Source organism: Pempheris klunzingeri, chromosome 1, assembly GCF_042242105.1.
Source record: "Pempheris klunzingeri isolate RE-2024b chromosome 1, fPemKlu1.hap1, whole genome shotgun sequence".
NCBI lineage: Eukaryota > Metazoa > Chordata > Actinopteri > Acropomatiformes > Pempheridae > Pempheris > Pempheris klunzingeri.
In genome coordinates, this window is record NC_092012.1 from 16,857,153 (window position 1) to 16,873,704 (window position 16,552).

The 16,552-nt window shown below is 41.3% G+C and overlaps 2 protein-coding genes across 4 annotated transcripts in view; one reads left to right on the forward strand and one right to left on the reverse strand.

Annotated features, from left to right (window-relative positions):
- LOC139225377 (lysosomal protective protein) overlaps positions 1-4,257 on the reverse strand; it is a 124,002-nt gene extending 119,745 nt beyond the window's left edge. Inside the window, exon 1 of the mRNA XM_070856309.1 lies at positions 4,252-4,257. The gene's annotated coding sequence lies outside the window, so the exon portion shown is untranslated. The remainder of the gene's footprint in view (positions 1-4,251) is intronic.
- On the forward strand, positions 1,260-14,231 carry fes (FES proto-oncogene, tyrosine kinase). 3 transcript variants are annotated; one of them, XM_070856178.1, is made up of 18 exons: positions 1,260-1,548; positions 2,069-2,242; positions 3,391-3,487; positions 3,638-3,821; positions 4,529-4,666; positions 4,764-4,883; positions 5,055-5,177; positions 6,139-6,334; positions 7,082-7,162; positions 8,068-8,277; positions 8,600-8,722; positions 9,069-9,122; positions 10,089-10,207; positions 10,308-10,402; positions 10,731-10,854; positions 13,017-13,174; positions 13,319-13,441; positions 13,545-14,231. In XM_070856178.1, exons 1-18 carry the CDS (start codon positions 1,324-1,326, stop codon positions 13,685-13,687), a joined length of 2,487 nt encoding a protein of 828 aa, XP_070712279.1. In that variant the 5' UTR covers positions 1,260-1,323; the 3' UTR covers positions 13,688-14,231. The 3 variants fall into 3 exon arrangements, 2 of the variants coding, with proteins under 2 accessions (XP_070712279.1, XP_070712303.1); XR_011587048.1 differs by lacking the exon at positions 13,545-14,231 and having other exon boundaries at positions 13,028-13,174; positions 13,319-13,427; XM_070856202.1 differs by lacking the exon at positions 7,082-7,162.
- Positions 14,232-16,552: the final 2,321 nt, after the last annotated feature.

Sequence of the window (16,552 nt, forward strand, 5' to 3'; positions counted from 1 at the left end):
AGTGCTGCGCTGCATTGTTTAGTGTATTCCGTATAATGAGTGTATTCGATGATGTATGGCTAGTGTAATTAAACCAATGAGTTTACAGCAAAGAGGTTGCACCCAACACCAACCGAGTCATAAATACAAGTAATGAAGTGAGACTGGGTTCAGACTGTGGCATAAAGAAAATGAAAAGCTTTTTTTTCTTTTGAAATTCTATTCAACAAACACCATCAGCAGGTTTTACAGTGGGTTGTGGTCTGAAAGCGATAAGCATTTTTTATTTCAGTAACAACACCCAGGTTTCAACAAACTGGCCATTGCTCAAAGTTACATTGATGTGGAAATATCTTTTATATTTTTTCTTCCCCAGTAGCATGTTGGGTTCAGTAATAACCCTGAACCTGCCTGCATCTAGCTTTCACATTACTCTGGTGACATCTTGAAGCCACTGCTTAAATTACCTGCATGTAGGCTGTTCATATGTACATTTAGAACAATAAGGCACTGAAAGACAAAGAACTGAGTTACTCAGTGATAAAGACGTATTCACATCATTTACGCCAGTAAACGCAGAAAGACAACAATGTGAAAATACTCTTACAAGTTAAAGACCCGCAATCAAAATTTTGCTCATTTACAGCAAGATGTGAGACAATTATTTTTACTGTTGCACTGATGTGAAAACTTTCACTACGGAAATTTGCTGAGGCTCAGCTAATTTTAAATACTTTATATACTGCAAGTTAGCTTAATCTATGTACTTGAAATTTTGTTCAGCAAAGAAACTATTAAATACAGCTGTGAAATAAAAGTAGCAAAGTAAAAAGTACAATATTTGCCTTTGAAATGTAATGAAGTAGAAGTAACATAAACTGAAAATGCTCAAAGACAACAATCTCAAAATTGTACTTAACTGTAGTAAATGAGCAAATATCCTGAGTTTTTTTCATTTCATTTTTTCATTCACTTTTTCATTGTACTCTTAAAATATCTAAGATGCAGATAAGATAAGTTTTGTTTGGATATTTCATACATTCATAGCAATAGTAGGTTTTGGAGTTACTTTGCTTTCAAATGTTAGCCTAAATTGAAAGCAAAATTACAATTAGAAGTACAGCCACAAAGAGACATGAGGAAGTGCTGCCTCTGTACATTTTTTTGCTGCTCACAGGGAAATGAAACTTGTTGGTGGCCACAGAGAAATAACTAAGCTTGGTCGTTAGCAGCTGCTTCAGCTCACTGCCCTGTTTCTGTTCCACTCATGAGAACACAAAGGTGCTGTAGGACTTACTGCTGACAACAAACCCCTGGCAGGAAGGATAGTTTAAATATTCAGAGATGGGATTTGGAGAGGACCTGCGGTGCCCCCAAGCGCATGCTGCTGTCATGCGGCTGCTGGATTCAGAGCTTCACCTAATGGAGGTCATGAAGAAGTGGATGGGTCAGAGGGCTAAGAGCGAGCGGGAGTTTTCAGTGCAGCTGCACCACATGGCTGCCATGGTGGAGAAGCTGGACCGGCCTCAGCCTGGTGCCGGACTGGACTACATCAGCCTGCTCCACCAGGTGAGGTCTTATCAATTGCTGTGCAGCTCAATCATCAACTGACCATCACTGTTCAATGCGCACATTGTGAAATGATTTGAGTTTAATTAAAGTTTGTGAGGTCAAAATGTTGATGTTGATTATCATTAGTGTGTCCAAAAGATTTTATTTAAGTGACCCACTGAGAAAATGTATTTCTGTCTAAAAAAAAAATCTCTCTATTTCATTATTGCAAGAACTATTGCAGATAGACTGAAGTATCTGACAGATGCACTCATATGAGGTCATATTGGGAAAGAAAATTATTATTATGGCAATCTATGCCAAAGGTGTCACATGAATGTGTATAAGTCTGACAACCAGTCACAGGAAACATTATGACATGAACCGACAAAAATGACTTTGTGGTGAAGATTGTGGGCACTTTGGGTGCAGGTTAGACCAGCAAATAAGGCGGCAGAGGTGTGTGCTCTCCACTGAGCTCCAGTTCTTTTCTTGTTTGAACGAGCTGTCTCCCTGACCTTTGTCCTCCGTGGGTCAGTCGTGGGGAGTGCTGGTGTCTCAGACGGATGTCCTCAGTCAGGTGATGAAGAGGCACTCTGAGGAGCTGCTGGACGGTCCCATCAACAAACTGACACTGCTCATCAGAGACAAGCAGCAGCTCCGCAAGACCTACGCAGACCAGTGGAACCTGCTCAAGCAGGAGCTCAGCAAGGTATCACACACAGAAACCCAAATACACCAGTATACATAGAGTTTTACTATCGTGCCAAAAGACCATGACACCACCTGTGTGACGTTTAAAGTACTGAAGTTAGATTACCGATGTTCTTTTGATGTCCTTGTGATTTTTAACCCAATTTAAACCCAGTTTTCTTGCTGTAAACATAGAAAGACAACTTTAAGTTTGCCTTTATGTGTATTAAGGCAAACTTAAAGTAAACTATAACTTTAAATTAGATTTCACTTTTGTGCACTTCCTTTTTTTGTTTTTAAGCAGTGATTGACTTCAAAATTAACATCTATCCCTCCCCTGTTATGAAGGAATTTTAAATCTATTTTGCAACCACTGTTGGATTTTGAAAATAGCACAAAACAACTTATTTTGTACAAAGGTTTTATGTTTAAAACCACGACCTGGTCCTTTTTCGGAATGCTCTGATGTTGTTAAATGAAAGCAAACATGTCAAATGAACATTATGTGTACAAAGAAAAGTGGCAGAGTATTTACATACATGGCGTGATTCTTGTAACAAGCAGGAGTTGTTGGTTTAAAATCTATTTGTTGATTTGTCTCGATGATGAGCATAGAATAGACAGCAGTCACATGAAATGAGGTTCAATAGACTGGAAAGAGTGTGTGTGCAAATGCATTTTGATGCCATCTCAAACTGGTAGCTGCTCCGCACTGTTTTTATTACCCAATTAAGTCAGGCAAATGATGTGTTCATTTCCAGTGATCCATATTGGGTCCTACTTTTTTTTGGCCGTCTGGCAGCCAGTTTGTTTATTTTAATTTTCTTACTGAAGTGTGCAGACGAGGGCTGGACGGCTTCGGCTTGGAATGCATGGCTGTGTGGTTATACAATAGATAGATTTTATGCTGTGATTGCAACTGAACAACATTGCCAGAGATGCTATCAGGTGAAGTTTTGAAGTTCTGACACGAGCAGCACAACAAAGGCCAGATCACTTCCTCATGTGTCTTCTCTCATGTTTCGTGTTCCTCTGCAGTGACACATAAGACGGCCACTGTCCACTTCCTGTGTCATGTAGTGCTCACACTCAGCTAAGCAGCCATTAACCACACAAACAGCACTTCATGAATCATATGTTTCACCTTTTATGCATGCTGTACTTTAGGTGACCCAGACAGAGGTGGAGAGGCTGAAGAACAGCTACAGACAGGCTGTGAGAGACTCAGCTCAGGCTAAGAGGAAGTACCAGGAGACCAACAAAGGTTGGCAATCCTGATATCACTCACTTCTCTAAACAGAATCACTTTCATACTCATGGCAAGTTCTGGCTTTTGTTTAGGAGCAAATGTCATATGTGTATTTCCATCATAACATAATTGTTCCTCTGTGTGTGTGTGTGTGTGTGTGTGTAGATAAAGACCGTGACAAGGCGAGAGAGCGTTACGTAAAGGCTTCACTGAAACACCACGAGCTGCATAATGAATATGTGCTGTCTGTGCGAGCTGCTCAAGTTTACCATCAGCACCACTTCAGTCAGATCCAGCCCGCCCTGCTCACTGCGCTGCAGACTCTGCAGCAGGAGATGGTGCTCATACTGTATGTGGTTCTGTCTGCTGTTTTTCTGTTTGGATTTAGTTGACTGACTTCCATTCATACGCACACAATGAACACAGGAGAGAAATGCTGACCTCAAAAGCACATTTTAATTAATGTGCCACAGTATATCCACACATTTTCCCCTATTGAATACAAGTCACTTTCTAAACATTTCCCACAAGCAATAAACAACGTTCTCTAACTTTCAGGCAGCCATTTCAACTAAACTATGTGATAGTTAAATCAACTTACAAATATAGTTGTTGCTTGACATAGCTGATGCTTTACATTGAACAATAAGGTTTCAAATTTTTTCCTCAGTGTAATGTTAATAATATTTGGTCATGCAGTTGAGAGTAGTGACTGTTGTGACAGTATTTTCTTGTTTCTGCATTCAAGAGAAATTTGAGATTAAAAAAACAAAACAAACAAAACCCCAAACCCAAAGCGTTATTCTCATGAGGTATGCAGATCAAGATGAAGATCAAATTCTCACATTACTACAGCTTGTTTGAACACAGAGTTTGCAAAACAGACGCTGCTTGAAATGTCTTCACAGCTAAAATCTTTTCCTGAGCTTTTGGCAAAAAGCAAAAATGTAATTTAATTTTAAAACCTACAAAGACATCTGGCTTGAAATCACTGCACAGGCTACCGTCTGATTACTTTGTATTATTCTGTTTCGCCCTTCCTGACCCCTGAACCAGAAAGGAGATCCTGCAGGAGTATTTCGACATCTCCACTCTCCTCCATCATGAAGTGGTGAAGATCCACAGGGAGGTGTCTTCAGCTGTAACGGCCATCGATCCTCACAGAGAGTATGAGAGCTTCATCCAGCAGAACAGGTAGACTGAGGGAAAAACTTCCCCTCAGATGGCAATAATGTAATTGTGAAAGCCAATCCTGCAGAGCAATGATGCTGCGGACTGTGTGTGTTTGTAGGTCTGTAGGGGAGGTTCCTGCTTGTGCCGAGTTTGATTGCAGTATTCTGGAGGACACCGAGCAGCTAAATCCTGGAGAGATTGAGCTGAACGTTCTCACGCTTGAGACAATCCAGCACAAGTGAGAATACAATCTCCTCCAGATGACTACACTCCAATTTCCTTTTTTTTTTAAAGTCTCAACTACTTCCTCACACTTACTCTCCCTGTTCTTTTTACCTCCTGTTTCCTCTGACTGTTTTGCATAAATTACTTCCCTTCCTCAAATTTATTTCTTGTGTCCCTCTCTCAGGCTGACTGCGGTAGAGGAGGAGCTGCTGGACCTGGCTCGTACTCTGGGTTCCCAGCAGGCCTCAGTGGAACAGCTGGAGCTGGAGCTGGACGCAGAGCAGGAAGGTGTCAAGAAGGGCCAGAGGTGAACGGACCACAGACTCCAGTCATCATCAGTGATGCTCTGATGTTGTATTCAGAGGTCAAAGAGAAGGTTTCGTAATAGGCACACAGCCTTCTTGCAGCAATGGAGACAAATTACTGAAGTTTGCCTCTGCGGACAGCCCTTCCCATCAGCAGAGCTCAGTGTGCTCTTGGCTGGGCAGCAGCTAATAACCAGTGCGGTCTCAGGAGGCCTTATGAATTATAATACAGCGGTATGGTCAGAGTTATGGGGCTCCATCCCTTCATTTGTCTCGGTTGATGAGGCTGTCTGAAGGTGTGAAGTTTACGGCCCTGTGGGAGCGTTTGAGTCATTAACAAGCTCCTGGAGGACAAGTGGAAACAATGTTTGTTTGCCAAAATGTTGAAACCTTTTAAGGGCAGCTGGGGAGCACAAATGGTCCCCCACATATGGTGGTGGTATAAGTGAGGTGAGTGGAGGTTATGTTGCCCTTTGGTTTGACTTTTGAAGAAACAATTTGATAATCAACAGTGCCATGGTCTATGAGGTTAAGCTAGTGTGACCGCTTATAGCTGCGAATGTGTTTACATGAGGAAATGCAAGACTGAGATCGATCGCTTCTGTGGTTGTTACTCACTATCACTCTTTACAAAACCATCTCACTCTCTAAAGTCCATCAGTAACTGTTGTAGAGCTTCTGATGATATAACAAAATGACTCATCACTCATTAATCCAGCTATGTATTGGTCATTCCCGTCCCAGTGAACCTTGTGTTTATTAAAATGATCTCAGCAACTAGCTCCTGCTCATTTTTGCTCAAAATCCAGGACGAAGGCTGATTTATCGATTGCATTAGTCAAGCAGACATTTGTGCCAATTGTGTTGTTTTATTGACTTGAGCAACCCTGTGTGTGCATTGCTCACACTTACACAAATATAATTTCCCTTCCCTGATGTTATGCTGCTGTCTGCTTTGTCCAGGGTGTACCTGTTCAGCAAGAAACATGCACTGGAGGAGCGCCGGCAGCAGGTTGCTCTGTCTCAGGGCATAAGAGCCAAGCTGGAGGTTCAGAGGCTTCTTCTCAAGAAGAAACTGGACCAGCTGGGCTCCAAGGAACCTCCCCTTGCTCTGCAACTGGACCTAGACACCGTCTCACTTTCATCCAACACAAGCAATGTATGTTCTCTGAGCCAAAGTCTTTCTTACTTTAGTCTTTTTTTAGATCCTAGTCTAATTATTAGTTCTGTCAGTCTGCCAGGTTAAAAATAGTGGTTGTGCTGCACAGGAAACAAGCCAGGGTATGAGGAAGAAAGATGGTGGGTCTCAGACTAGATTTAGTATGAAGAACATGTCGGGTATATATTCATAGAACCAGTCTGGCTTTCTGTACTCAAACACACAGTCTGACACACTGCTTTGTACCAGAGGCGAGACAAAGTCATTGTTTGAAAGTCATAAGTCTCAAGTCTTGGATATTAAGTCCCAAGTCAAGATCAACAAATTACAAATTAAGCCCAAGTCACTTGGTGTTTCAGGTCCTAAACAAGTCAATTAGAAACAGCAGCACTAGCTGGATAATTACTGTACACTGACACCCGTCAAAGACAGAGAACCTGTTTATTGATTTAACTGACAACATTTAGGCTAAAGATTTTGTCACCACACTGGCTGAGCGGTACTTAATAGCACAATCCATCACTAGTGAAAGAACAGTAACACTAGTCTTTACTTTCTGATTTTTGTGTTGTCTCAGAAGTTGAAAGTTGTTGCTTCTCCATCTGTTGTCTGTCTGCGTCGGCCGCTTGTCTTTCCCGCTAGCGCCACCAGCAGGTCGACAATTTTATGTTTGGGCCAATAATTCAGTACAGTTGTTGCACATTTTCAGGAACAAACATGATGTGTTCTGGTTCTTTTGTTTTTTAGGACCACAGCCAAACGTCTTCCAAACTCCTTATGGGCGGGATCATAAACAATCTGAGTGGCTTGTTTAAACCCAAATGTGAGGTAGGCTAAGCACTGAATTACAATAATTACAAATAAAACGATGATAGATAGAGTAGAAGTTGTTCTACTCAACTGTCTGGCATCCCATTGTACGCACTAAACAGGAACTCTTTCTCAGTCAGTCGTTGGAGGGCATTTCAAAAGGAAGGACACTTGTTCCAGTTGAAGGACACTTCCCCTTCTCACTCTTCCACCTCCCTGCCCTTAACTTCTACTGCAGCGCCTGGTTTTGTACACTCCTCCTACACAACCTCTAGCCACAAAACAAACAATTCATCATGTTTTGGAGAAAGTGCCAGAGTGTGAAAGTGTATCCACCACACGGCTGCTCTCACTCACACACATGATCTTTCTTTGGGGTCTCGTGTTCCTGAAGGCATTATTGGACTTTTTGGAGTCAGTGTTGTCAGCCAAGTTACAACTTTCGAAATTCTGCCTGACCTAAAACCAAGTTTATTTCTCAGGCAGCCAGTTTACATCTTGGCGTTTTGTCATCGCTGACTGATGATAGCGCACATGATCCAGCTGGCCTGCAACTCTCTATGAGAAAAGGCCTCTTGCAGTCAGTCTTTTGGTTTTTAACCTGTCAGAAAGACAAATGACTAAAACATCATCTTAAACAAAAAATATTTTACCATCTATAATGCAGTGGACTTCAAGCCTAAATTATTTGATGTTTTTCTTTAAGTGTGAACCACTTCTCGCTCTCCAATACCCACATCTGTGGTACCCTAGAGGCACGGAAGGTGGTATGGTTAGACGGTTAGAAGTATTAGAGACTTGTCTTTGAAGTATCTCGATATAATCTCTGCAGTATTGCCCTAAATCCATCCTCTATCACTTCTTATTGTTTCATTATTCATGTCAGCTTTAAAGATTCTGCTTTTCTCTCTCCCTGCCTCCAGGTCCTTCCAGTCCTCACTCCGGTGCAGGAGGTGGATCGTCCTCTGGAGCAGCAGGACTGGTACCACGGAGCCATTCCCAGACTGGAGGTCCAGCAGCTGCTGAAGAATGACGGAGACTTCTTGGTGAGGAAGAGTCAAGAGAAGCAGGGTTATGTGCTCTCTGTGCAATACGATAAATCCTGCAAGCATTTCCTCATTCAGAACACTGATGTAAGTACATGTGCTCACTTAACACTTGTTTTTTGAATGATGATTGCAAGCTTTGGGTGATAAACCCCTGCTGAAATAGATGTACAGTGTCCTTCCTAATTTTGGTTGCATTAGAGGAAGTTATTAGAGCATAAATGATATGTGGCTATTTTCTATCTGGTTATTTTCTGCAAATTCAGCTGAAGTTTAGATGTTTAAAATGAATAGCAAATAGATACAAGGCAAGTTATTGAAACAATCTAAACATTTAAAAAGCCATTTTTATTAAACAATTTCTTCATTATGTTTTTTTCTGTAAATGTTTTCCCATGTGTGTCAGTAGAATCTGTACCGTTTGGATGGAGAAGGTTTCCACAGTGTCCCACAGCTGATCCATCATCTACTATCCACACGACAACACATCACCAAGAGGTCTGACATAGTGCTGAATAAACCTGTACCGAAGGTACCTCTGCGACACTCTCGCGCGCGCACACACACACACACACACACACACACACACACACACACACACACACACACACACACACACACACACACACTCTCTCTCTCTCTCTCTCCTTTTCACTGTGTGTGAACTCTGCACATTCTGCTTTCCAATATGTTAGTCCAGAGCTGTGTGACCCAGAGCTTCAACACATAATTGAACACATTTGCAAACCTAAACTTGCTCTCTCGTGGTTTTTACCATCAAATTCTTCTCCCTTTTCTTTTCTATCCTCCTTTGCTGGTCTAAAAATGTAAAACAGCACCTTTATTTGTCTCTTATTGTTCATTCTTAACCCCATTAGGACAAGTGGGTCCTGGAACATGGTGATATTATCTTGGGACACCTCATTGGACGGGTGGGTGAACTTAACATCTGCTGACAAAGACGTAGATGTCAAGTGAGCAAAAGGAAAAATAATTATTTATTCATCGCTTTTTATAACATCTGAGAGTCAGCCATGAGTTGCGTGTTGGTCTCTGAGTCAGATATCTCAAAATGTTGGGGGTATATTTGCATTAACCTAGCAGGAAGTTTGGTCAACCCTTTCTTGTCAACAAGATCATTTCATCTATTGGTTCAATCAAACAAGAATAGGTTCACATATTTTCACATTTGTCTTTCCCACATGGACATTAGAAACGTTATTGTTGGTTGTAATGGTTTGCCCTCCACATACGAGCTGCAAAAATAGATTTCAATGTAAGTGATGGGGGACAAAATTCACAGTTTTTGTTTCAAGCAAAAATTCATTCTGATGTTTACCCGAAGATAATGAGGTGTGAATTACCGATGAAATGGGAATCTTCTAAAATTACTGTTATTTTAGTACAAACTTCCATTGTGTTACTTTCCCTCTGCTGTAGCTCAGTAAGCAAATGTTTTCCTCTGAATTAAAAAGACAATAACTACGGACTATGGTTTGTGTAACTGAGACTGCTGAAGTCTCATATTAGCTGCAGCTAAATGTCCTTTTACACAGAACGAGGACTATGGATTTAGTCCTCCAGCTCTTATGCTGAAATCAAAGAGATGTTCATGACCGGTATGAGGGGGAGAGCAGTTACAGCAAGCAGTAACCTCTTCAGCGTATATGTGAATATCATATTAAAGTGGGTGTGAAAAAATGTGAACTTATCACTCAAACTTAAAATGAATATTTTAACACTGACAACGAGGACACTTATGGAACTGACAAAAAATGATGTACATACGGCAACAGTTCAAGGAAATTGTTAACTCCGGACTAGATCTATACCCTGCTGAGTTAGAAAAGAGAGCTACTGTGGCTGCATCTGATCATGTTGGTGTTTGCTCTGCACAGGGTAACTTTGGAGAAGTGTACAGAGGCCGTTTACGCTCTACTAACACTCCTGTAGCAGTGAAATCCTGTAAAGAGAGCCTGGCCCCAGAGCAGAAAAATAAGTTCCTGATGGAAGCCAGGTTAGTATGCGCGCGCACACACACACACACACACACACACACACACACACACACACACACACACACACACACACACACTCTCTTCTCTTGTGCTGTCCAGGATCCTGAAGCAGTATGACCATCCTAACATTGTGAGGCTCATAGGAGTGTGCACTCAGAAACAGCCCATCTACATCATCATGGAGCTTGTCCAAGGTAAACATGACCCTGTTTGACTCTACCTTTATATCTCTCAGCATGTTTTCCCAACAGCTTCAAGCTTTATTGTACCATTACTGCTTCCCCATTTTGTTCCTCCATCATCACTTTCTCTCTCTCTCTCTCTCTGCCCCACCACCTCAATTTTCAATTCAATTTCAATCCAACAGGCTCTATTGGCATGACATTTAGCATGTGTTGCCAAAGAACAAACTCAAAGAAAGATAACGGCAATGAATAAAATCAAATCTGTCTCTCTCTCTCTCTCTCTCTCTATATATATATATATATATGTGTGTGTGTGTGTGTCTTCACATTTCACAAGGTGGTGATTTTCTCTCCTTCATGCGGCATGAGAGTCACAATCTGACGACTAAGATATTGGTCAAAATGACAGAAAATGTAGCATCTGGCATGGAGTACCTGGAGAGCAAGAAGTGCATCCACAGGTTTGTCAATCAATCAAGCAATATTTGTAATAACCTCTATCGCAGGGAAAATATTTTAGGTGTAATGATAAAATCTGGAAGATCCATTGAATAAACTGTGTGAACTTCATGTTTTATTTTCCATAAACTTTTTATTGAACAAAATGTTGTGAAATGATGAACAAAATGCTGAGGGAAATACAGAGCTTGGCCCAGCTGGCAAGTGAATAAATCTTAGCTCACCGTTCACCAACCTCACCAAGTTTTCTGTCCTCAGCAATTTTGTGTGGATGAGCCAATGGGGTTTGATGGTCAGGCTGGCCACCTGAATAAATATGATCGGATGTCACTGATGAGGCATGAATGAAACAGTTGTTGCCATTTAGCCCAAGTTCAGTGGCTCCATCTTAACTATCATTGAGCTCCATATCTAAAATACAATTTCTAATTTTTCTTTTTATTGTGTTACAAAAAGGGAAAACCTAATTGTGCAAAACTCTGGGAAACCTAATTTTAGAACCCTATACAGACAAGGACATAAAAAATATAGAAATAATAAAAAATGCACAAACTAACACAAAGAAGCATCCTTAGATCAGATGTGCTTTATGTCTAGATTTCTTTAAACTGTGTAGTGGATCTAAAGCCACCATGAATTTAACACACACAAGCATATAAAACACAATAAGTGTTAGTAGTAGTGGTGATGTGATGTGATGGAGTTTCCACAGGAACAAGAAAGGCACAAGCTGCAGGCAGATGGTTCTCAAATCATTTATGGTGCATAATACCAAACATCATTAACTTCTCCAACATTCACTTCACCTGACTGTTAACCAACCTGCACTTTCTGTGCAGCACTTCCCCATTACCTGATGTGGCAGTCAAACAGTCGATTGAGAATGAAGGGTGAAATGTTTTCTTCAATAGCTGAGGCCTGTCCTGTCCTTAAAGAGGAAGCTGGTAACATGCTGCACATGCAAATTACAATGAGTGCATTCAAACTTAAAAGGAATTCAAACTTAAAAAGAACAGGAGCTGAATGTCATAAATAACTTAAAAAAACTTAAATAAACTCTTTCAAGTCAACATTTAAAAAATGTGTTCATAGAGCCAGAGCGCAGGTTTTGCTTTTTTAAAAATAGAAATAAGACATTAGTATGCCTCAACTGTACCGGTTATATGTCTGGGTCTCGTGATCTCATCAACTGATCAAACACAGCCACAACTTTATATGCATATCAATAATTCAAGTTAAGCTCCATTTGCATTAAAACACATTTAGGCAAACAAAGGTCAACACTTTAAAATACAATACAATAAAAGTTTGGATATAAATGGACAGGCTATTCCATAAGAAAAGGCACTGGTTGGTGGTACGGAAGGAGAGCCAATCGGTTTAATATGCTGATGTTAAGCCAGTCAGAGTCTTGTACACTCTTGCACACTTGTAATACGACTTTAAAATCATCTGTAAGAGAGACAGGGTGCCAAAGATGCTGAATTTGTGATTTGTTCTTTTTGAACACTTTTCACAGGCCCACAAGCACCACTGTGGCTACATAGAAACAGCATCTAAAGACTACGGATCTCAAAATGAGCAGGAACTGGCTGTGAAGATCAAACGCTGGGTTTTGTGTCTAGCTTACAAGCATAAAAAAATAAAATAAAATAAAATCCTGCTTTCAATGCATTTATTAAAAGAAAAACTACAAAAAGCTGATTCCCAAAAAAGATAGCAAGAACATGCAAAACTGAACAGCTAATTTTTTGATGCAACCTAAAAACTAAATTGTACACATGATTTGTGTAGTGTTTCTGGGCATCTGTTGTAGAGTGAGAGTGCTTGCAGCAAGGCATCAGTGAATGCTGTAGGTGATCTGAGAAGACATGAGGTTGTGACATCCGACTAATTCCAGGAGCACTGTACAATTTGCCCAGTGGGGACAGATCAGAGCAGACTGCTGGGAGCTGCTCAGCCTGTAACGCTGCATGTCAAAGTGCCTCCAATGTAACACCAGAGACTTGACTAGAACGCCTGTTCTCTCGCTCCTTTTAGTCCTGTCTCTTCTCTGCTGGTTTTTTTTTTCATACAGAGCCTGATGTTTTTGTGTCTCTTTTGTATCCATTTTTCATCAGCCCCTTCATACATCTTTTACATCTTTCTCCCTCTGACTTCCAAGGGACCTGGCAGCGAGAAACTGTCTGGTTGCAGAACATAACGTGGTGAAGATCAGTGACTTTGGGATGTCCCGGCAGCAAGATGACGGCGTCTATTCTACAGAGGGCGGCCTCAGACAGGTGCCTGTCAAATGGACAGCTCCTGAAGCTCTGAACTATGGTACACCATAACTACCTCTGCCCTGCAGTCTCAACCAGAAACACTTCTCCTGTTTCTCTCTTCCAATAGTCAATTAAAAATCTGACAGAGACCTGAGCCTGTGCCTTTGCCTTTGCCAATGCTGCCCCCTGCGGGTGTTTTTAGGTCGTTATACCACAGAGAGTGATGTCTGGAGCTTTGGTGTCTTGCTGTGGGAGTCGTTCTCCATGGGAATGACGCCCTACACAAGCATGACCAACCAACAGACGCGAGAGGAGGTAGAAAAAGGTAAAGACTCATGCTTGACTCTGCCTTTTCTGAATTTCACATGCTTCAGAAAATGTGTAAAATGATGTGAATACCTGTTGTGACTGTCTGTGATGTGATTCAGGATACCGAATGCCTGCTCCACAGAGCTGCCCTGAGGAAGTGTCAAGAATTATGAGCAGCTGCTGGCAGTACGACCCCAAAAACAGACCGTCTTTCAAGAAGATTAGGGCTGAGCTCCATGCCATATACAAAAGACTTACATAATACAAGCCTGTTGATTGGACATGTACTGTAAACAATGTTTTTCTTCTGTGTGTTTGATTTATTTGTAAAATACTGGACTTCTTTGAAATTTGGTTTTGTGTTATCAGTAGACCAGTTGATGGCAGCATTCTTGTTTCTTCCCTTCCTGCCCTGTTTGTCTGTTTTTCATTCCTCCTCCCCAGAACAAACACATCTGTCTCTTCTGTGACAGCACAAAGTTGAACTACTGTAAACAGAATATACGGTACTGTATGTACCCATTGGGTCTGTCTCAGAGAAACCAGAGGGTTGTGCTGAACTGACACTTTCTCCTGAGGAGTGTAGAGGCGGCCAACACAGACAATGGTTTTAGTCTGCACAGTGTTGTGAGCTGTTTCTGTCAGTTTTGTTCCTGTTGCTATTTTAGGATCCAACTGCAGACCTCCCTCTTGGGGATCTTAGTTCTGTAAATCATTTGGGATTATCCAGGGTTTCCAGGAAGGAGTAAACATGACTACCTAGGAGAACACAAAAATATGTAAAATAAAACTACAGGCCCATTTCAGCTATCTCTCTTAGTGTTTTTGCTCTCTTCTTGCACAGAATATTAAAAGCTGTATGTATTTTTACCTTAACAAAAGGTGAAATTGGTATGTCTAATGGGAAAGCCGTCACTTTTGGTGACAAACCGACAGACAATTAGTACAAAACTCTGCAGTTCCCCTCAGCTTTACAGAGTGTTAAAGCGACTTTTATCTCATTGTTTTTTAATCTTAATTTATTCATTTTACTGATCTGGTCACACCACTCTCATCGCTGTTATTTCCAGATACAGCAGGGTTAGAGGAGATGAGCGAGGACTCCTGTTCTCCCTGGAAACATAACCAATTGCGAATTAGGTTGGATCCTTTCAATTCATTTTCAATTTCCAGGGGGTATTATCAACGTCGGCAGGGCACGCTTCCTCATGACGCAAATGGATAGACCTACAACCAATGAGAGCAATGAAACGTGACACAGCTCTGAGCGAGAATGAAACTTTTACCAAATCCTGAAGTACAGCAAACAGGTATTTCTGATCAACAAATGCTTTAAGTGCAGTTGGTTGTTTCTTTTAGAGAAAATATACCATCCAGTTTATTTGATACTTACCTGATGGTTGATGATTGTGCAGAGTAGCACCATATCAAACCCGCCTCAAATTAGATGAATAGTTGCGTTTTGCCCAACCCGGCCCAGGTTGGCTGGAAATCTGAATGGGATGGGCACCAGCGCACCTGCCAGAAAAAATAAAACACGAGCTTGTGGATTCGTCTAGTTCCCAAGCTATGTTTAACCAGGAATGCAGGCCTTTGCTGCCAAGCAGAAAACAAGCTTTTTTAGTGGTGAAAGTACAACACAATTTATGTCAGCATGTATGAAAAGGAGTCAAAAATACTCCTAATAGCCCTGAACTCCGATAGAATAATATATCCAAAATATATTTCAAGGCAAATTCTTTTGACACTTTTGAGGAAAACTGCTTTCCATCTCCAACATCATGTGTTGGAGGAAAATTGCCATGATAAAAACTCAATAACAAATAAAGGTTAAAAAATATAATCAGTGCTCTTTAAACAGTCACAGACACAGAACTTCAGTTTATACAAATTACAGTGGAAGCCTCTCTCCTCTTTGCCTCCTCTGTCAGTGTCTTCCTCAGTCTCTTCGCCTCTGCTGAGAAGACCAAGACGGCAGTGTGTGACGCAGTGCTGTAAAATGTTACACACTTCACGCGGGAGATTGTACCTGCTCAACTCAAGTTACCAGAACAGGCATTTGGGGCAAGAAGTGGGAATGTGACAGGCCCCATTCGCTCTGTTACATTTCAGTGTAGCAGCAAAATAGTTGCATAATGTTGAATTAAATGTCCCATCAGGTATAAAACACATTGGCTACACCATATTAAGGCACCTATCACTCTGCCCCCTCTGCAGCTTTGGGATCACTGTCTGGTTCATCTTCTCCCAATCTTCAGATAGACTCTGAAATCTGCTCAGCTCGTTCTGTACCAGATACCAGATTCTGTACCTGGTGTACAGCTAAACTTAGAGACGGCGTGCAGAAGTGGGGATGGAATCCTGTACAACCAGGCCAGACCAAAGGAGACCAAAGTAGCAAAGAGAAGCAACACTGAGAAGCTGAAAAGGTTTTACCCTGACCACATGTTAAGTGTGAAAAAGCCTGCTGGACATCACCTATTACAGGAAACCGTCCTCCTCACACTGTGGAGATCAACTGGCCATAGCTTTAGTTATGGAGTTGCAGGCCAGGAAGTAGGACGCCACCTCTCACCTGCCTCTTCATTTGTCTGGTTCAATCTGTTCTTTTTCTTATATGGTTCTACTGGTAATTCATCAGTACTAAATTTATGCTGTTAAGTCTTGATCACATTAGACTTGATAGTTTATTTGAAGTGTCTGTGACTTAGAGCAGCTGCTCTCTGGTAGCACAACATTAGATATTACTGGCTATCCACATAGCTTTAGCTGCTTGTTAGCTGATCTTACTAGCACCAACACAGTTTCCTCAGCTGCTGTTGTGGAGTCTGTCCCTGACACGATATTCTTTTCCCTAGGATGGTGAAGTCCCCCTCCTAGTCTGATTGGTTTGACCCTGATATTCTTACCTTAACCCAAACCATATGACTCCTCGTGCCTAAACCTAACCAATCACTACTCTGCATGCTTAACCATAACCAATCAATGGTTGGATTGGTGGGTCCTTCGCTTTGACAGGCGGCATGGGAAGGTTCACAAGGGCAACTTTCATTTGCTTTCATTTCTGTCAGACTAGAGTTTTAAAGAATATAACATCGGTCAACATTTATTAATAAAAGCTGATCAT

Bases quoted from the DNA above. Each gene is read 5' to 3' on its own strand.
- fes (XM_070856178.1), top strand. From the start codon at position 1,324: ATGGGATTTGGAGAGGACCTGCGGTGCCCCCAAGCGCATGCTGCTGTC. The intron at 2,243-3,390 runs GTATCACACACA...GCTGTACTTTAG, and splicing joins TCAAGCAGGAGCTCAGCAAG to GTGACCCAGACAGAGGTGGA. The intron at 5,178-6,138 runs GTGAACGGACCA...TGCTTTGTCCAG, and splicing joins GGTGTCAAGAAGGGCCAGAG to GGTGTACCTGTTCAGCAAGA.